Source organism: Somniosus microcephalus, chromosome 28 (genome assembly GCF_052327205.1).
Source record: "Somniosus microcephalus isolate GS21.2 chromosome 28, FLI_Smic_1.0, whole genome shotgun sequence".
Lineage (NCBI taxonomy): Eukaryota > Metazoa > Chordata > Chondrichthyes > Squaliformes > Somniosidae > Somniosus > Somniosus microcephalus.
The window spans coordinates 25,940,465-25,962,798 of record NC_141014.1 but is presented as its reverse complement, the minus strand read 5'-3'; the positions used below and the strand labels follow the sequence as shown (position 1 = coordinate 25,962,798).

The 22,334-nt window shown below is 48.5% G+C and overlaps 1 protein-coding gene across 1 annotated transcript in view; it reads right to left on the bottom strand.

Moving 5' to 3' along the window:
* Window positions 1-22,334, bottom strand: part of LOC147099462 (guanine nucleotide-binding protein subunit alpha-12-like) — a 65,035-nt gene that overhangs the window by 5,714 nt on the left and 36,987 nt on the right. The window contains exon 2 of the mRNA XM_085969637.1: window positions 11,595-11,645. Within this exon, the coding sequence (XP_085825763.1) occupies window positions 11,595-11,645 (51 nt within the window). The remainder of the gene's footprint in view (window positions 1-11,594; window positions 11,646-22,334) is intronic.

Sequence of the window (22,334 nt, the reverse complement as noted above, 5' to 3'; positions counted from 1 at the left end):
CACACTTGTGGATCAACCCGAGGAAGAGTTTCATTGAGTCTACAGCACAGAAACAGGCCATTTGGTCCAACTGGTCCATGCCGGTGTTTATGCTCCACACCAGCCTCCTCCCACCCCACTTCATCTCACCCGATCAGCAGATCCTGTTATTCCTTTCACCCTCATGTGCTTATCTTTCATCTCCTAAATGCATCTACAGGAAACTTTTTTTTATCCGGCACCTAAAAAACCAGAAATCTCTGTTAACCGGCAAAATTCAGGAGTAGGTTCAGATAAGTTTTACTTCATATTAGTGACCTGTTCCTGGACCTGGGGCTGGGTTCCTGCACCTGTTGCTAAGCAACAGGGACGCTTGGATCTTGTGGTCGGAGTTCCTGCACCTGTTGCTAAGCAACAGGGATGCTTGGATCTTGTGGTTGGAGTTCCTGCACCTGTTGCTAAGCAACAGGGACGCTTGGATCTTGTGGTCGGAGTTCCTGCACCTGTTGCTAAGCAACAGGGATGCTTGGATCTTGTGGTCGGAGTTCCTGCACCTGTTGCTAAGCAACAGGGATGCTTGGATCTTGTGGTTGGAGTTCCTGCACCTGTTGCTAAGCAACAGGGGAGCCTGGATTTGTTGCTGTGTACGGAGCTCTCCTACCTTTTGCTATACCTCTCTGTAATCCGGACTTTTTGATAAACCGGCACCACGGTGCCGGATAAAAAAGAGTTTCCTGTACACTATTCATCTCAACTTCTCCCTGTTCCACATGCTCACCACTCTCCTGAAGACGTCTCTCCTGAATTCCCAATTGGATTTATTAGTGACTACCTAATATTTATGACCTCACATTTTGGACTCCACCACAAGTGGAAACATCTTCTCGACGCCAACCCTAACGAACCCTTTCATTATCTTGAAGACCTCCGTCAGGTCAACCCCCTCTGCCTTCTCTTCCCTCCAGCAAAGAGCACCAGCTTGTTCAGTCGTAAGTATATCCTCTCAGTGCACTCCAAGAGTGGTCTAAGGGAATACCCAAGAGCAGAGCTAAGCCCCACTGGGCAGGATGCCGCCAGGTTTGAAAGGAATAGGAGATGAAGATCAGATAAATCGAGAAGTACTGGTCAGATGATTCAACAGAGGTGTTGAAAATCGTGAAGGGTTTTGATGGAGTAAATCAGGAGAAACTGCTTCCAGTGGCAGAAGGGTCGGTAACCAGAGGACACAGGTTGAAGGTGATTGGCAAAAGAGCCAGAGGCGACATGAGGAGAATTTCTTTTACGGGACAAGTTGTTATAATCTGGAATGCAAGTGAATTGTATATATACTTGAAGGGGAAATAATTGAAGGGCTATGGGGAAAGAGCAGGGCAGTGAGACTAATTGGGCAGCTCATTCAAGGAGTCGGCACCGGCACGATGGGCCGAATGGCCTCCTTCTGTGCTGCATCACTCTGATTCTATCAACCCAAGCTTGGGTTTTGGGGACACCTCGATTTTAGGAGTAAGCGATTGGGGAATTAAGGGGAACGACAGATCTGAGGTCCAGCGAAAGAATGAGTAGGGCAGGGGGAGCTCAGATTTCAACATTGAGGATGCAGGGAGGGGAAAAGCCTGTAGTTTGGTGAACTTGGAGCTTAGGAATAACAAGAATCGGAAGTTCAGAGGTGGAGTAGCCATAGTAACAGCGAGAAAATAGAGAGAGACAAAAAGACCGTCAAGGAGACAGAGGTTGGAGCGCAAGATCAGCTTTCAGATGGCAACTCATTCCCTTTCAAACTCAGAGCTTCTCCTTCTCTGTATCTGTGAGAGATACAGAATGAGAGACAATTACACCAAGAAACACAGAGTTTGAAACAATGACACAGAGTGCGAGAGACACTGAGGTACAGAATGTGAGACACACTGACACTGGATACAGAGTGTGAGACACACTGACACTGGATGCAGAGTGTGAGACACACTGACACTGGATACAGAGCGTGAGACACACTGGATACAGAGTGTGAGACACTGACACTGGGATACAGAGTGTGAGACACACTGACACTGGATACAGAATGTGAGACACACTGACACTGGATACAGAGTGTGAGACACTGACACTGGGATACAGAGTGTGAAACACACTAACACTGGATACAGAATGTGAGACACACTGACACTGGATACAGAGCGTGAGACACACTGACACTGGATACAGAGTGTGAGACACACTGACACTGGATGCAGAGTGTGAGACACACTGACACTGGATACAGAGCGTGAGACACACTGAGATACAGAGTGTGAGACACACTGACACTGGATACGGAGTGTGAGACACACTGACACTGGATACGGAGTGTGAGACACACTGACACTGGATACGGAGTGTGAGACACACTGACACTGGATACAGAGTGTGAGACACACTGACACTGGGATACAGAGTGTGAGACACACTGACACTGGGATACAGAGTGTGAGACACACTGACACTGGATACAGAGCGTGATACAGACTGATACTGGATACAGAGTGTGAGACACACTGAGATACAGAGTGTGAGACACACTGACACTGGATACAGAGTGTGAGACACATTGAGATACAGAGTGTGAGACACACTGACACTGAGATACAGAGTGTGAGACACACTGACACTGGATACAGAGTGTGAGACACACTGACACTGGATACAGAGTGTGAGACACATTGAGATACAGAGTGTGAGACACACTGACACTGGATACAGAGTCTGAGACACACTGAGATACAGAGTGTGAGACACACTGACACTGTGATACAGAGTGTGATCAACACTGACACTGGATACAGAGTGTGAGACACACTGACACTGGATATAGAGTGTGAGACACACTGACACTAAGATACAGAGTGTGAGACACACTGACACTGGGATACCTAGCATGAGACACACTGACACTGGATACAGAGTGTGAGACACACTGACACTGGGATACAGAGTGTGAGACACACTGACACTGGGATACAGAGTGTGAGACACACTGACACTGGGATACAGAGTGTGAGACAAACTGACACTGGATACAGAGCGTGAGACACACTGATACTGGATACAGAGCACGAGACACACTGAGATACAGTGACACTGGATACAGAGTGTGAGACACACTGACACTGGATACAGAGTGTGAGACACACTGACACTGTGATACAGAGTGTGAGACACACTGACAGTGGATACAGTGTGTGAGACAAACTGACACTGGATACAGAGTGTGAGACACGTTGACACTGGATACAGAGCGTGAGACACACTGACACTGGATACAGAGTGTGAGACACACGGAGATACAGAGTGTGAGACACACTGACACTGGATACAGAGTGTGAGACACTGACATTGGATACAGAGTGTGAGACACACTGACACCGGATACAGAGCGTGAGACACAATGACACTGGATACAGAGTGTGAGACACACTGACACTGGATACAGAGTGTGAGACACACTGACACTGGATAAAGAGTGTGAGACACACTGACACTGGATACAGAGTGTGAGCCACACTGACACTGGGATACAGAGTTTGAGACACACTGAGATACAGAGTGTGAGACACACTGACACTGTGATACAGAGTGTGATCAACACTGACACTGGATACAGAGTGTGACACACATTGACACTGGGATACAGAGTGTGAGACACACTGACACTGGGATACAGAGCGTGAGACACACTGACAGTGGATACAGTGTGTGAGACAAACTGACAGTGGATACAGTGTGTGAGACAAACTGACACTGGATACAGAGTGGGAGACACACTGAGATACAGAGTGTGAGACACACTGACACTGGATACAGAGTGTGAGACACTGACATTGGATACAGAGTGTGAGACACACTGACACTGGATACAGAGTGTGAGACACAATGGCACTGGATACAGAGCGTGAGACACGCTGACACTGGATACAGAGTGTGAGACACACTGACACTGGCATACAGAGTGCAAGACACAGTGACACTGGGATACAGAGTGTGAGACACAGTGACACTGGGATACAGAGTGTGAGACACACTGAGATACAGAGTGTGAGATGCATTGACACTGGATACAGAGTGTGGGACACACTGACACTGGATACAGAGCATGAGACTCACTGACACTGGATACAGAGTGTGAGACACACTGAGATACAGAGCGTAAGACACACTGACACTGGATACAAAGTGTGAGACACACTGACACTGGATACTGAGTGTGAGACACACTGACACTGGATACTGAGTGAGACACACAGAGATACAGAGTGTGAGACACACTGACACTGGATACAGAGTGTGCGACACACTGACACTGGATACAGAGTGTGAGACACACTGACACTGGATACAGAGTGTGAGACACACTGACACTGGATACAGAGTGTGAGACACACTGACACGGGATACAGAGTGTGAGACACACTGACACGGGATACAGAGTGTGAGACACACTGCGATATAGAGTGAGAGACACACTGACACTGAGATACAGAGTGTGAGACACACTGACACTGGATACAGAGCGTGAGACACACTGACACTGGATACAGAGCGTGAGACACACTGACACTGGATACAGAGCGTGAGACACACTGACACTGGATACAGAGCGTGAGACACATTGACACTGGGATACAGAGCGTGAGACACACTGACAGTGGATACAGTGTGTGAGACAAACTGACAGTGGATACAGTGTGTGAGACAAACTGACACTGGATACAGAGTGGGAGACACACTGAGATACAGAGTGTGAGACACACTGACACTGGATACAGAGTGTGAGACACTGACATTGGATACAGAGTGTGAGACACACTGACACTGGATACAGAGCGTGAGACACAATGGCACTGGATACAGAGCGTGAGACACGCTGACACTGGATACAGAGCGTGAGACACGCTGACACTGGATACAGAGTGTGAGACACACTGACACTGGCATACAGAGTGCAAGACACAGTGACACTGGGATACAGAGTGTGAGACACAGTGACACTGGGATACAGAGTGTGAGACACAGTGACACTGGGATACAGAGTGTGAGACACACTGAGATACAGAGTGTGAGATGCATTGACACTGGATACAGAGTGTGGGACACACTGACACTGGATACAGAGCATGAGACTCACTGACACTGGATACAGAGTGTGAGACACACTGAGATACAGAGCGTAAGACACACTGACACTGGATACAAAGTGTGAGACACACTGACACTGGATACTGAGTGTGAGACACACTGACACTGGATACTGAGTGAGACACACGGAGATACAGAGTGTGAGACACACTGACACTGGATACAGAGTGTGCGACACACTGACACTGGATACAGAGTGTGAGACACACTGAGATAGAGTGTGAGACACACTGACACTGGGATACAGAGCGTGAGACAAACTGACACTGGATACAGAGTGTGAGACACACTGACACTGGATACAGAGTGTGAGACACACTGACACGGGATACAGAGTGTGAGACACACTGACACGGGATACAGAGTGTGAGACACACTGACACGGGATACAGAGTGTGAGACACACTGCGATATAGAGTGAGAGACACACTGACACTGAGATACAGAGTGTGAGACACACTGACACTGGATACAGAGCGTGAGACACACTGACACTGGATACAGAGCGTGAGACACACTGACACTGGATACAGAGCGTGAGACACACTGACACTGGATACAGAGCGTGAGACACACTGACACTGAGATACAGAGTGTGAGACACACTGACACTGGGATACAGAGTGTGAGATGGACTCAATGTTCCCACTAAAGTGGTCGAGGTCCTGCGCAAGCCGCTCACCAGCTTTTACACGGAAGAAACCACGCAGGCGTGAAAATTCGAGTGGGCTACACAGGCAGTTAAAGGGATGAAGAGGGAACATTGGACACACTGACACTCTATTGTTAACACCATGAAAGCCACTTTGAGCCAAAGTAACCCAATAAACACCAAATGATCCTTGCACATTCGGAGGCGTTCTTGCAGTAGATTCCGTGTCCCTTACTAGCCTGTGTGCAGCTTTAGCTGCGAGGGAATCCTTTGCAGAGGGGAGGCGCCCTCCGTAGCTGTAGCGTGTAGTCCTCATCCCATCGCGTGTTATTCCGACGGGGCAGTGCAGTGGGACGGGAGTTACAAAGCATGCTTTCACCACCTGCTGGCAGAAACGGTGCAGTGCAACAGCACGGCCCTGCTCGAGGGCGGAGAACTGGCACGGACTCAAACCATCCGTCAAGCAGCTGTGAAAGGCGATGAGGCTGTGAGGGATGTGACGCTGTTTGTTAAAACACAACTTCAGCCGCTACTTTAAAAGGCCTCAGCACTAAACGCCAGTAGACGGCTGCAAAAAAATATATATTTTACAAGGCCAATGGAATGTTGGTCTTTATCTGAAAGGGCTGGAAGTTATGCTGCAGTTGTATAAAGTTCTGGTCAGACTGCATCTGGGGGCACTGTACCTCAGGAAGGATATATTAGCCTTGGAGGCGGGGGCAGCACAGATTCACCAGAATGATTGGGCAGAGTCAACACGGATTTATGAAAGGGAAATTGTGTTTGACAAATCTGTTAAGAGTTTTTCGAGGTTGTAACTAGCAGAATAAAGAAGGGGGAACCAGTGGATGTGGTGTATTTGGAATTTCAGGAGGCATTCGATAAGGTGCCACACAAGAGGTTATTAAACAAAAATGGGGCTCATGGGATTGTGTGTAATATTCTAGCATGGATTGAGGATTGGTTAACGGACAGAAAACAGAGAGTAGGAATAAACAGGTCATTTTCGGGTTGGCAGGCTGTAACTAGTGGGGTACCGCAAGGATCAGTGCTTGGGCCTCAGCTATTCACAATCTATATCAATGATTTGGATGAGGGAAACCAAATGTAATATATTCAAGTTTGCTGATGATACAAAGCTGGGTGGGAATGTAAGTTGTGAGGAGGATGCAAAGAGGCTTCAAGGGGATATAGACAGGCTAAGTGAGTGGGCAAGAACATGGCAAATGGAATATAATACGGAGAAATGTAAAGTTATGCACTTTGGTAGGAAAAGTAGAAAAGCAGAGTATTTTTTACATGGTGAGAGATTGGGAAATGTTGGTGTTCAGAGGGACCTTGGTGTCCTTGTACATGAATCACTGAAAGTTAAGATGCAGGTACAGCAAGCAATTAGGAAAGCAAATGGTATGTTGGCCTTTATTACAAGAGGATTTGAGTATAGGAGTAAAGAGGTCTAACTGCAATTATATAGGGCCCTGGTGAGACCACACCTGGGGCTAAAAATTCAGTGGCGCCGCATTTGGGGCGCCAAGCTTGCCTGGGCGCCGGAAGTCCCGCCCCGGCAGGAGACGGGAGCGCCAGCCCAATATTCAGTTTGAGCACCCCAAGAGGGACGCAGGGCGCTGTTCGAGGCGCCCCGCGTCCCTCTTGGGGCACTGAAACTGAATATCGCAGCGCAACGTGCCGCAGCGTCACATGCTGTGGCACGGCACGCTGCGGTACTGCAGGCCTTCCTCCCCTTCTTAAAGGGGAGGGGCCTGCACCAGCGCGATCACCGATCGCGAATGCCGGCAAAAGAGCCCGGCACCGAGGAGAAGTGCCAGGCTCTCGGGACACAGCCGGCACTGCCCGGGGGCGGGGGGGGGGGGGGGGGGGAACAGGAGGCCGGGGAGGGCGGCGCGAGGAGGTGCGGGCAGGCAGCCACCGAAAAAAATGGCCGCCCCGCACCTCCCCTTTAATTAGCGCCACTACCGCCACAGGTAGGCCCCCTGAACCGGTCGCGATTTGTGACCGGCGCTACGGGGGGAGGGGGCGTGACCCAATATCGCGTTCGGGGCGGTAGCAGGGCGCTGCGCACACCGATGACGTCATCGGTGGCGGCGCAGCGCTACAGGCTAACGCCGCCATTACCACCCCGCTAAATTTCGCGGGAGGTGTGGCCAGTGGCGCTAAAGCCACTGAGTGCCCTCTTTAGGTGCTAACTGGTGGCGCAGCCCACCGAATTTCTAGGCCCTGGAGTATTGTGTACAGTTTTGGTCTCCTTACCTAAGGAAGGATATACTTGCCACAGAAGGAGTGCAACGAAGGTTCACCAGACTGGTTCCTGGGATGGGGGGATTGTCCTATGAGGAGAGATTGAGTAGACTCGGCCTATAGTCCCTGGAGTTTAGAAGAATGTGAGGTGATCTCATTGAAACAAACAAAATTCTTAGAGAGCTTGACAGGGTAGATGCAGGGAGGATGTTTCCCCTGGCTGGGGAATCTAGAACCAGGAGGTCACAGTCTCAGAATAAGGGGTCGGCCATTTCGGACTGAGATGAGGAGATATTTCTTCACTCAGAGGGTGGTGAATCTTTGGAATTCTCTACCCCAGAGGGCTGTGGAGGCTCAGTCGTTGAGTATATTCAAGACAGAGATCGATAGATTTTTGAATATTAAGGGAATCAAGGGATATGGGGACAGTGCAGGAAAGTGGAGTTGAGGTAGAAGGTCGGCCATGATCTTATTGAATGGCGGAGCAGGCTCGAGGGGCCAAATGGCTGACTCCTGCTCCTATTTCTTATGTTATGTTCTTATTTCAGGGCTAAAAGGGTTAAATTATGAGGACAGGTTGCATACACTAGGGGATCAATTTTCATTCAGCAGTCGGGAAGGAGGCGGGACTACAACTTTCTGGTTTTAGTCCCGCCTACATCGACATCTGGCCAATCCACGCGATTTTCCCTTGATTGACCTTGTTGAGCCCGCCCAGCGGGCTCAGCAGGCCAATTAAGGGCCACCCAGCAACAGGTGACGTCACAGACTGAAATTTCATCTGTCAAGAGTTTTTGACAGATGAAATATCAGTGTTTCACAGCTGTTTGAAGCTGTCAAACACTGACAGTCTGACTTCTAACCTGAGTCCTTCTACGCAGACTCAGTTAGAACTGTCACCGGCACTGAAAGCTGAAGGCTGTCACTTTTGACAGATCACAGCCATTCAGCTTTCAGTGCCGGCTGAGTGATGGACTCCCGACGCCTGGAGAAAGAAAGGCTGTTAAGGTAAGTACAGGTAATTTAAACTTCTTTACACACTTTAGACACACCAAACACACTTACCTTTGCACTCATGCACCCATCACTCACCTGAACACCGACATCGCGACCCCTCCAAGTCCTTCAACCCGACGGCTCTAACCTGGCGTGGTTTGGAGCCGTCGGGAATCCCACACGACACCCCTCAAAATAGGGATTAGGCTAAAAACTGCCAGTTAACTACCTGTTAACAGGAAGTTAATTGGCACTAATCCCTTCCCGCCTCGGGTCGGCGGGTCCCAGTGCGGGGCGGGTACCCGCCTCCTCTGAAACTTACGTGGAGGCGGGTTTTGGGTGGGATGGTGTCGGGACCCCCGAATTCAGGATTTTAGACCCCGCACACCTAAAAGCCCACCTCACGGCACACTGAAAATCTGGCCCGAGGAGTTTAGAAGATTAAGTGGGGATCTAATTGAGGTGTTTAAGATGATTAAAGGATTTGATAGTGTAGAGAGAGAGAGAAACTATTTGCTCCGGTTGGTGGAGTGTGGGGGGGGGGGGGGGGGGAGGGGGGGTTCGTCCAGCTCAACGCGCCCGAAAAAAAGCGTCACCATCGACTCTGCATCAGTAAAGGGCTTGGAAACGAAGACCCAACATATGGAATCCGTTCAAAGTGGACCGATCCTTGTTCACCGCCATTCGTTACTAAGCAGCATAAGAGTATAAGATAGGGGCAGGAGTAGGCCATGTGGCACCTCCAGTCTGCCTCGCCATTCAATGGGCGTGACCGGGAAGGGCAAGCAAACAGAAACCAAATACAGAGCCTCGAAATCTGGGCCACACGTGTTGTCTTGCTTTCAAAATATTTTGGTGGGGGCGGGGGGGGGGTGGGTTTTTTTTCCCCCTCCACAGCACAAGGCAGCTGCAGCTCCGAGGCCCCGGGCCTGCCCAACTACTCCCAGGGGGGTCTCGCTGTTCGCTGGGCCCGAACTCACATTATCTTCTCCCGCAAGAACATAAGAAATAGGAGCAGGAATAGGCCACTTGGCCCCTCGAGCCTGCTCCGCCATTCAATATGATCATGGCTGATCTTGGGCTCAAAGCCACTTCCCTGCCCGCTCCCCATAACCCTTCACTCCCTTATCTTGTAAAAAATCTGTCTCTCTCCACCTTAAATGTATTTAATGACCCAGCCTCCACGGCTCTCTGAGGCAGAGAATTCCACAGATTTACGACCCTCTGAGAAGAAATTCCTCCTCATCTCAGTTCTAAAAGGGTGCCCCCTTATTCTGAGACTGTGCCCCCGAGTTCTAGATTTCCCCGCGAGGGGAAACATTCTCTCTGCATCTACCTTGTCGAGCCCTCTCAGTATCTTACATGTTTCAATAAGATCACCTCTCATTCTTCTAAACTCCAGTGAGTATAGGCCCAGCCTGCTCAACCTTTCCTCGTAAGTCAAACCCTTCATCCCAGGAATCAACCATGTGAATCGTCTCCGAACTGCCTCCAATGCAAGTATATCCTTGTCAACCCTCCAGGATTGTACTGGAGTCTCCAAGAATTGAAGGTTAATCTCCAGGACAACCCAGTGAGCAAAATTCAAAGGGGCATTACTAAAAAAAAAAATCATTTTCTTTCAACACGTGTGACCGACAGTCAAGAATCATCCAATCGGATAATGAAGAGTCTGTTCGCTTTCCAATTGGCCGTGAGAATGGACATGTCGGGCGACCAATGGCTGGAGTGTTTGGGGACGGGTGCAGTTGGAGGGCGGTCAAGTGGCAAGAACCTCCAGGAATATGTCCAGCACAGTGTTGGCAACCCTATCCCCAACCGGTGCCACTGTAAATGAGCTTCTGGCCTGCGGTAATGGAACCAGGCTGTTCACAGGGGTCTGACAGACAGCAGTGCAAACATCGAGACTCTCAGCCAGCGACTCCACTCTGCTGGACGTTCCCCCACCCCTCCTCCTCCCCCCTTTGCTAGGGCGGTCATACTGCCCCGAGATATTTTTGGCACTTGCTCGCTTTTCACGGCTCAGCTGCAACTTCTGTTTAACTGTGCGGCGCTGTCTAACCTTCTGTGAAAGAGCCATTTCTCGCGCCTGAATCACGTAACCTGGATCAATATTTTTCCTTGCACAGGCCGAAGCCTCGGTGTTGACAAACAAGCCAATTCTCTGGTTCTCCTCCCTCCCCCACTGCAGGTTAACTTTGCCCCCTAGCGTGGGGCTTGAACCCGCATCCTCTCTGACTCGGTCAGCGAGCGTGCAACCCACTGAGCCATGGCTGACACTGTACACCTTCTGGAGAAGAGACGACTGGAGTGGCGTCAAAAATCATGCCCAAACTGCATGATGGGAGAGGCGGGCTGCCCACAACCCTGGTTCCAAAAGGGGCAGACCCGTCGTCATCAACAATCGCTTTGTTGAACGGTTATTTACTACAGATTGTGTAGGTAGAGCCTGGCCATTGAGTCACTAACGGTTCAGAGACTTCAGCCATCAATGCTGTTCATTTTTGAGTGTTTGCGAGCACCAGAATGTGACATCACTCACCAGCTGGCCAACCCGATCCAGGTTATCGAGGAAGTACCGCACTGATTCAGCCTGTACGGGAACAGAGAAACAGAAGAGATTTAAGCAATGGATACACAGCAACACACACGTGGACAACGCAGACACTGTCTGTCCGTGGCTCAGTGGGCAGCACTCTTGCCTCTGAGGCAGAAGGTTGTGGGTTCAAGTCCCACTCCAGACACTTGAACATTAAACCTAAGCTGACACTCCAGTGCAGTGCTGAGGGAGTGCTGCACTGCCGGAGGTGCCGTCTTTTGGATAAGATGTTAAATTGAAACATAGGAGCAGGAGTAGGCCATTCAGCCCCTCGAGCCTGCTCCGCCATTCAATACGATCATGGCTGATCATCCAAATTCAGTACCCTGTCCCTGCTTTCTCCCCATATCCCTTGATCCCTTTAGCCTTAAGAAATATATCTAACTCCTTCTTGAATATATTTAATGAATTGGCCTCAACTGTCTTCTGTGGTAGAGAATTCCACAGGTTCACCACTCTCTGGGTGAAGAAATTCCTCCTCATCTCAGTCCTAAATGTCTTACCCCTTATCCTTAGACTGTGACCCCTGGTTCTGGACTTCCCTGCCATCGGGAACATCCTTCCTGCATCCAGTCTGTCTAGTCCTGTTAGAATTTTATAAGTTTCAATGAGATCCCCTCTCATTCTTCTAAACTCTAGCGAATATAAGCCTAATCGACCCAATCTCTCCTCATACGTCATTCCTGCCATCCCAGGTATCAGTCTGGTGAATCTTCGCTGCACTCCCTCCATGGTAAGAACATCCTTCCTCAGACAAGGCGACCAAAACTGCACACAATACAGGCCCTGTATCGAGGCCCTGTCGGCTCTCTAAGGTGAACGCAAAAGATCTCATGGCACTATTTCGAAGAGCAGGGGCATTCTCCCCGATGTCTTTACCAATATATTTATCCCTCAACCAATATAAAACAAAAACAGATTATCTGGTCATTATCTCATTGCTGTTTGTGGGAGCTTGCTGTGCGCAATTTGGCTGCTGCGTTTCCCACATTACAACAGTGACTGCACTTCAAGAAGTACTTCATTGGCTCTAAAGCGCTTTGGGACGGCCTGAGGTCGAGAAAGGTGCGATAGAAAGACAAGTCTTTCTTTTCTTTTACAGACACAGGGGCACATGGACAGTCTGACACGCACAGACACGCATGACACACACACACACACACACACACACACACACACACACACACACACAGTCTGACACACAGACACACACACACACGCACGTCACCAGTGCAATGTTTCCAGAGCCACCCCTCAGGTCAGAAAGTCTCGAGGAGCCTCCCTGTCTGAGCTGCGGCCCAGCTGGCCTGTGTCTGCCTCTCTGCCAAAGCTGCTCGCAAGTCAGTGCGACTGAATCCTGAAGAGACGGGAGATTCTGTCGACGCCTTGCCTCGCCCCCCCACTAAATAAGCGCCACACAGTGTGAGTACACAGGGCCCAAACTCCTCACCCTGTGCCACATTAAAGCACAACAAGCCCGATCGGCACTGGTAATGACATTGTCGCTTCGAGTGCGTTCAGGGATTGTCACATCTTGCTGGACTGTTAATGCAGCAACCTACGTGTTTTCCTTAGATACATAACCTGACAGAACAAGTTCAAACGAGTGAATTCAGAGAATAAATAATTTAGAGAAAGGTGTCAGCTGTGGCTCAGTGGGTAGCACTCTCACCTCTGGGTCAGAAGGTTGTGGGTTCAAGTCTCACTCTAGAGACCTGAGCACAAAAATCTAGGCTGACGCTCCAGTGCAGTGCTGAGGGAGTGCTGCACTGTCAGAGGTGCCATTAAACCGAGGCCCCGTCTGCTCTTTCAGGTGGACTTAAAAGATCCCACGGCACCATTCCAAAGAAAAGCAGCGGAGTTCTCCCCGGTGTCCTGGCTAATATTTATCCCTCAATCAACATCACTAAAACAGATTATCTGGTCATTTATCTCAGTGGGAGCTTGCTGTGCATAAATTGGTTGGCGAGTTTCCTGCATTACAACAGTGACTACACTTCAAAAAGTACTTCATTGGGTTGACAGGTCCTGAAAGGTGCTATATTAATGCAAGTCTTTCTTTCATTTATTGCCTCCTTGCCGAACAGCGCTCTTCCATCAGAGAGCTCCTGATTAAGGCCTTCTTACAATCTACGCGGCCTGTAAATTCTTTGGCAAGGGGGTAATATCCTGACGTTAAACCGAGGCCCCGTCTGCCCTCTCAGGTGGGCGTAAAAGATCCACGTGGCCTCTATTTCAAAGAAGAGCAGGGGGAGTTCCCCCCAGTATCCTGGCCAATATTTATCTCTCAATCAACATCACTAAAAACAGATTATCTGGTCATTTATCACGTTGCTGTTTGTGGGAGCTTGCTTTGCGCAATTTGGCTGCCGCGTTTCCTACATTACAACAGTGACTAGACTTGCGAAAGTACTTCGTTGGCTGTAAAGCGCTTTGGGCCGTCCTGAGGTGGTGTAAGGCGCTGTATATATGCAAGTTCTTTCCTTCTAAATGATTAGCACCACAACTTGCCCGCCTCCGCGCAGTTTGTTTGATTCGTCTGTCTCCGCAAGACAGACAGACAGACGCAGACATCACACTTGGCTCGGCGGCCAAGCCAAGCAGAGGGGGTTGTGGGAGCAGAGAGTGCCGAAATTTCTCGGCATCACTGGGCTGCCGGTCTGAACCACAAGCTCATTTCCTGAGAGGCGGAGAGGGAATTCTATACAAAAAAAACAAACAAGCCAGTGGGTAATTAAAGCTGTTCTGCCTGCCACCCACACCAACCCCCTGTGCCTTTAAACAGGCAGCCCTCTCTAATGCAGAACAAGCCAACACCTGTGCACCACACGGTGCAAAAAGCGCATCAAAGGCCTCGATTCGTACAGTGAACCCCATTGCCGATGCCAACTTATAAGCTTCCACAGTTATTAGAAGGAGCTGCTGAGCTTTAAGTTGGAGTCCTCGTTAATAGAACCATTCATCATGTGACCCGACTGCAAGATTACCTCCTTCCCTCCACACCCCCAGATGTTTATTCCCTTCCTCTCCTGAAGGCACAAGTTCTCACAAGAACATAAGAATTAGGAGCAGGAGTCGGCCACACGGCCCCTCGAGCCTGCTCCGCCATTCAATAAGATCATGGCTGATCATCGACCTCAACTCCACTTTCCCGCCCGATCTCCATATCCCTCGATTCCCCTAGAGTCCAAAAATCTATTGCTCTCAGCCGTGAATATACTCAAAGACTCAGCACCCACAGCCCTCTGGGGCAGAGAATGCCAAAGATTCGCCACCCTCTGAGTGAAGAAATTTCTCCTCATCTCAGTCTTAAATGGCCGACCCTGTAGTGTATGTACCTTTAAGAGAGAACTACTTTTACAGCTCCTGTATACTGTAGTACCGGCAGTGACCACACCTGTATATAAGCCTTGAGCATGCCTCTGTACTGTCAGTCTTTAGACTACCCTCCTCCAGTAAACACCTGTTGATTGTTAAGTTACAGCCTCCGTGTAGTTATTGGAAAACATCATACTTTAAGAATCACGGATTCAACAGACCCCTTATCCTGAGACTATGCCCCCTAGTTCTAGACTCTCCAGCCAGGGGGAAACAATCTCTCAGCATCCGCCCTGTGGCACCGTACAGCAGAAAACTGTTAAAGGCGTCTTATCTGTACAAATCCTTTTTCACGCACTTAAAGCGGTAGTGTGTGCTGCAATTTTTTTTTCAATTTAAAGGGGCACTGCTCTCATAAGAACATAAGAGGTAGGAGCAGGAGTTGGCCGTTTGGCCCTTCGAGCCTGCTCCACCATTCAATAAGATCATGGCTGATCATCAACCTCAACTCCATCTTCCCGCACTATACCCATATTCTTTGATTCCCAAAAATCTATCGATCGTCTTGAATATACTCAACGACTGAGCATCCACAGCCCTCTAGGGTAGAGAATTCCAAAGATTTACAACACTTTGAGTAAAGAAATTTCTCCTCATTTCAGTCCGAAATGGCCGGCCCCTTATCCTGAGACTATGCCCCCAAGTTCTAGATTCCCCAGCCAGGGGAAACAACCTCTCAGCATTTACCCTGTCAATCCCCCTCAGAATCTTGTATGTTTCACCGAGATCACCTCTCATTCTTCTAAACTCGAGAGTATAGGCCCAATCTACTCAATCTCTCATCATAGGACAGCCCTCTCATCCCAGGAATCAATCTAGTGAACCTTCGTTGCACTGCCTCCAAGGCAAGTATATCCTTCCTCAGATAAGGAGACCAAAACTGTGCACAGTACTCCAGGTGTGGTCTCACCAAGGCCCTGTACAATTGGAGCAAGACTTCCGTACTCTTATACTCCAATCCCCTTGCAATAAAGGCCAACATGCCATTTGCCTTCCTTATTGCTTGCTGTACCTGCATGCTAGCTTTCTCCACCTCTCTACCTCTCCTCTTTTAAGACGCTCCTTCAAACCTATCTCTTTGGCCAAGCTTATGGTCACCTGTCCTAATATCTTATAAGAACATAAGAATATAAGTAGTAAGAGCAGGAGTAGGCCATACGGCCCCTCGAGCCTGCTCCGCCATTCAATAAGATCATGGCTGATCATCGACCTCAACTCCACTTTCCTGCCCGATCTCCAGATTCTCCAGCCAGGGGGAAACAACCTCTCGGCATCTACCCTGTCAATCCCGCTCAGAATCTTGTATGTTTCAATGAGATCACCTCTCATTCTTCTAAACTCCAGAGAGTATCGGCCCATTCTACACAATCTCTCATCACAAGGCAGCCCTCTCATCCCAGGAATCAATCCAGTGAACCAGTGTCTCCAGGCTATTCAACCATGAAAGAGCATCACAGTGGAGCCCAACCCCTGTCCTCACCAGGCTGCTACAACACACAATTCACAATTCAAATCGCTTTATTGGCATGATAAGTTACATCTTATGTTGCCAAAGCATCAAAATACATTTATGGTTGAGCACATAAACGCAGTTCTATTCATACAGTGTATAAACAGGTATATCCCTGAGTGTATAAATATACATTCGCATTGTTTATATATATTCATTTCTTAGTTTACTGGTTGTCCCTCTGTTCATGGCAAGCTGTAACATAGTGTGCCGCCAGTGTTACACAGCTTCTCTCCTCTCCCAGTAGGAATGGGAGTTTTTGGTTGCCATTCAGATTTCTGAATTCAGGGCATATTTGTGAGAATTTTTGGTAGAAATTCTCCCTGATGTCCTGATATTTTCCACAGGCTGTGAGGAAGTGCATCTCTGTCTCCACTACTCCCTGATTGCAGTGAGAGCATATCCTGTCTTCTCTTGGCAGCCTGGTCTGCCTGTGTCTGCCTTTTTCGATCGCTAGGCTATGTTCGCTAAGTCTGTACCTTGTCAAGGTTCTTCTCAGTTTGTTATCCTTTACCATGGTCAGGTAATCAGCTATGTTGTATTGTCTGTTTAGGGCCAAGTAGCAATTGAGTTTGCTTTGGGTTTTTGTTGTTTCTGCCCAATATGTCAGATATTTTTCCTTTTGCTTAGCGACGATTGTGTTGGGTCGAATTCTTTGTGTTACCCTGTCACTGTCCTGGGGCTGGTTATTGTTAGTATTGTTAGTAGTTACTTCACTGAGTCCCACACACACACCGTCCAGCAGGGGTCGCCAGACAGCCATCAGGCTCCGAAGCCCTGGTTACCGCAGCACCCACTACTGGTACCTCAGCCGAAATCAACTGAAGAGCTTTCCTTAAAATCAGTCGCAACAGAAACTTTAAAAGTATAGTCTCAATATATCAATTAGCACAAAGACTGAGAAACCATCAATCTTTGAGCTTAGAAACATAGAAGATAGGAGCAGGAGTAGGCCATTCGGCCCCTCGAGCCTGCTCCGCCATTCAATGCGATCACGGCTGATCATCCAAATTCAGTACCCTGTCCCTGCTTTCTCCCCATATCCCTTGATCCCTTTAGCCTTAAGAAATATATCTAACTCCTTCTTGAATATATTTAATGAATCAGCCTCAACTGTCTTCTGTGATAGAGAATTCCACAGGTTCACCACTCTCTGGGTGAAGAAATTCCTCCTCATCTCTGTCCTAAATGGCTTACCCCTTATCCTTAGACTGTGACCCCTGGTTCTGGACTGCCCTGCCATGGGGAACATCCTTCCTGCATCTAGTCTGTCTAGTCCTGTTAGAATTTTATAAGTTTCAATCAGATCCCCTCTCATTCTTCGAAACTCTAGTGAATATAAGCCTAATCGACCCAATCTCTCTTCATACGTCATTCCTGCCATCCCAGGTATCAGTCTGGTGAATCTTCGCTGCACTCCCTCCATGGCAAGAACATCCTTTTTTCCAACATAGAGCATTTATGTATTATCTTGCCCCCACTCACCACCCCGCCCCCAACCCACCCCGGTGTCCTGGCCCGTGTTAATCCCTCAACCAACATCACTAGAACATAGAATGATACAGCACAGAAGAATGCCATTCGGCCCATCGTGCCTGTGCCGGCTCCTTGGTAGAGCTGTTCAATTAATCCCACTCCCCGTAGTCCTGTTAATTTCTTTTCCCCCCCATCAATTATTTATCCAATTCTATCTAATTTCCTACATTACAACAGTGACTACACTTCAAAAAGTACTTCATTGGCTGTAAAGCACTTTGGGACGTCCGGTGGTCGTGAAAGGCGCTTTAGAGATGCAAGTCTTTCTTTCTTTCTTATCTCTCTTGAATGTTACTGTCGACTCCACTTAAAACAGATGATCTGGTCATTTATCATGTTAGTGGTTGTGGGATCTTGCTCTGCACAAACTGGCTGCCGCGTTTCCTACATTACAACAGCGACGACGCCTCAAAAAGTACTTCATTGGCTGTGAAGCGCTTTGGGACGTCCGGTGGTCGTGAAAGGCGCTATATAAATGCAAGTTCTTTCTTTTAAATTACAGCCGTTTGTTTTTAGTGACTTGCCAATGAGACTGGGCGCACTGTTCTGTTGGCCTGGTCAGGAATAACGGATGATTGTTGTGACAGTAGTGAGAAGCTAGCGGAGTATTCTGCCTCGCCCTCCCCCTACCCCCACTCTTCGATTGGTTAGAGAGCCACGCTATGCACAGTGGGAGCAATAGTCCGGATTCCAAGTATAATTGGACTACAAATCCCAGCCTTCCTCGCAACCAGAACATTTTGAGATCATTTATTTTTTTGAAATTAAAATTATTTTGCAGTCCAAACAGAAATAACAAAGTCATTTTACAACATTCTTTAGATAAAACACTATTTTGGCAAACGAGACTCCAGCCAGCAGTCGATTTTATCACACCAATGGGAAACGATTAGATAGGCCCTTTCCTGTTCTCCTCTCGTTAGCGATAAAGGCTCCCTTATATACACACTCGGGAATGGTTGTCCGATCGCAGGCCCACAGGCCTGGGCTTGTATGTTTCACTACAACTCCCCGACTTGCACAATGGAATTCGGGAAGGCACGAGGTTGGTTCCGTGACGTGAAAATTGTCAACTCTTCTAGGAACATAAGGAGGCCATTGAGCCCCTCGAGCCTGTTCCGCCATTCAATGAGATCATGGCTGATCTGTGGCCCAACCCGCCTTTGGCCCATATCCCTTAATAACCTTTGGTTAACAAAAATCTATCGATCTCAGATTTAAAATGAACAATTGATCTAGCATCAATTGCTGTTGTGGAATAGCGTTCCAAACTTCTACCACCCTTTGTGTGTAGAAGTGTTTCCTAATTTCACTCCTGAAAGGTCTGGCTCTAATTTTTAGACCATGCCCCCTAGTCCTAGACTCCCCAGCCAGTGGAAATAGTTTCTCTCTATCTATTTTAACACTAAACATTAGAAAGACTTGCATTTATGCGGTGCCCAATAATCACATCTCTCGGAATCGTCTCACAGCATTGCACGTGCAAGAAGTTACATCGAATCACCACGGCTGTTACGTAGACAATCTAGGGTTGCCAACCCTTGTATAGGGCTTTGGTGAGACTGCACCTATGGGCTGGATGTTGCCAATGGGGAGCTTTTGGAGGCGGGACTCCCACTTGTCGGGTTTTAGTCCCGCCTCCATCGACTTCTGGCCAACCCACGCTATTTTCCCTTGATTGACCTTGTTAAGCCCGCCCAGCGGGCCTAGCCGGCCAATTAAGGGGAAGCCGGTTACAGAGAATGTCAACGTATGACGTTTCATCTGTCAAAATGAATTGTCACCGTTTGACAGCTCTGTGAAGCTGTCAAACACTGACATTCTCTGTAGTTTGAGGAGTTCTTGAATTCAAGACCTCATCAAACCTCTTTCTTTTGCAGAAATTAGATGGTTGTTACATTGGAGACGGCGCGGGGTGGGTACCCGCCTCCTGGCAAGATGGCACGGAGACGGGTTGGGCACCCGCCCTGAAATTCTGCCATTTTCCTAGCAGTCCCGCCTCCATACCCGCCTCCACAGAGCTGGCAAGATCGGGCCCCTAGTGTCAGCTGTGGCTCATGGGTAGCACACTTGCCTGAGTCAGGAGGTTGTGGGGACATGAACACATAAAGCTCGGCTGACACTCCACTGCAGTGCTGAGGGAGCGCTGCACTGTCAGAGGTGCCGTCTTTCGGATGAAACGTTACAACTGAGAGAGCAGACGGGGCCTCGGTTTATGTAAAAGATCCTGCGGCACTACTTCGAAGAAGAGCAGGGGGAGTTATCACCGGTGTCCTAGCCAATATTTATCCCTTAACCAACATAACAAAAACAGATGATCTGGTCATTATCACATTGCTATTTGCGGGAGCTTGCTGTGCGCAAATTGGCCGCCGCGTTACCCACATTACAACAGTGACTACACTCCAAAAGTACTTCATTGGCTGTAAAGTGCTTTGAGACGTCCGGTGGTCGTGAAAGGCGCTATATAAATGCAAGTCTTTCTTTTTTGGAGTCTCCAGGAATTAAAGGTAAATCTCCCGTGAGCAACACCCGGGAGATTAATTGTAGGGACACTAAAAAAAATTGTTACACATTCATTTTCCCTTGACCACTTTCGTTTATTAGTTAATCAAAATTCTAGAGATGGGAGAAAAAAAGCATGTTTGACCGGGCAGGACGTTTGAAGGTGAGAGGTCATGTAATGAAACACCCTGGAATACGTCCAACCTGTGTTGGCAACCCTAAGGCAAATGGCCTGTTGGCCTTCATTGCAAGGGGGCTGGTGTACAAGAGCGAGGAAGTCTTGCTACAATTGTACAGGGCTTTGGTGAGCCCACACCTGGAGTACTGTGCACAGTTTTGGTCTCCATATGTGAGGAAGGACATACTTGCCTTAGAGGCGGTGCAACGGAGGTCCACTAGATTGATTCCTGGGATGAGCGGGCTGTCCTATGATGAGAGATTGTGTAGAATGGGCCTATACTCTCTAGAGTTTAGAAGAATGAGAGGTGATCTCATTGAAACATAAAAGATTCTGGGGGGATTGACAGGGTAGATGCTGGAGAGTCTAGAACTAGGGGGCATAGTCTCAGGATAAGGGGTCAGCCATTTAAGACCGAGATGGGGAGGAATTTCTTCACTCAGAGGATTGTGAATCTTTGGAATTCTCTACCCCCAGAGGGCTGTGGGTGCTGAATTGTTGAGTATATTCAAGGCTGAGATCAACAAATTTTTGGACTCTAGGAAAATCAAGGGATATGGAGATCGGGCAGGAAAGTGGAGTTGAGGTCGATGATCAGCCATGATCTTATTGAATGGCGGAGCAGGCTCGAAGGGCCGTATGGCTGACTCCTGCTCCTATTTCTTATGTTCTTAAGGCAAACACAGCAGCAATTCCACACATCAAGATCCCACGAACAGCAATGAGATGAATGGCCATTTGAACTGCTTTTGTGGTGTTGGTTGAAGTCAGATATTTGCTCAGGACACTGGGAGAACTCCCTGCCCTTCTTCAAATAGCGCCATGGAACTGTCAACGTCCACCTAAATCACAGGAACAAGCAACCGTCTTATTGAGAAGGACAACGCTTCTGGCAATATAGCACTCCCTCGGTAATTTACTGCAGTTTTTACCACAATTATTAAACCCAAGGAAGCTCTGGGTCAATGTATCAGCACAGTGACCTCTCACCTCAGAGATCGGAGATCTGAATCCAACACAATCTGCATGATTAAACTCTCTCTGTTGGCTGTGAAGATCCTAAATTAATCTCAGCCCAAAATCCTTGGCTGATTTTTTTCCCCCATTCCTTGCTCAGGAAACAATGAGATCAACCACTGTGGCACCATTTCAAAGATAGACATGCAGTGGTGATCTAATTGTGGTGTTTAAGATGATTAAAGGAGTTGATTGGGTAGATAAGAGAGAAACTATTTCCTCTGGTGGTGGGGAGTCCAGAACAAGGGGGCATAACCTTAAAATTAGAGCCAGGCCGCTCAAGGGTGATGTCAGGAAGCACTTCTTCACACAAAGGATAGTGGAAATCTGGAACTCTCTCCCCCAAAAAGCTGTTGAGGCTGGGGAGAGGGGGGTCAATTGAAAATTTCAAAACTGAGTATTATGGAACCTAGGGGCTAAGATGGAGTTAAGATGCAGATCAGCCAGGATATAATTGAATGGCGGAGCAGGCTCGAGGGGCTGAATGGCCTGCTCCTGTTCCTATGTTCCATCTCTGGAGTGAGATCGGCTAACTCAGCGAAGATCAGGATCGAGCCAG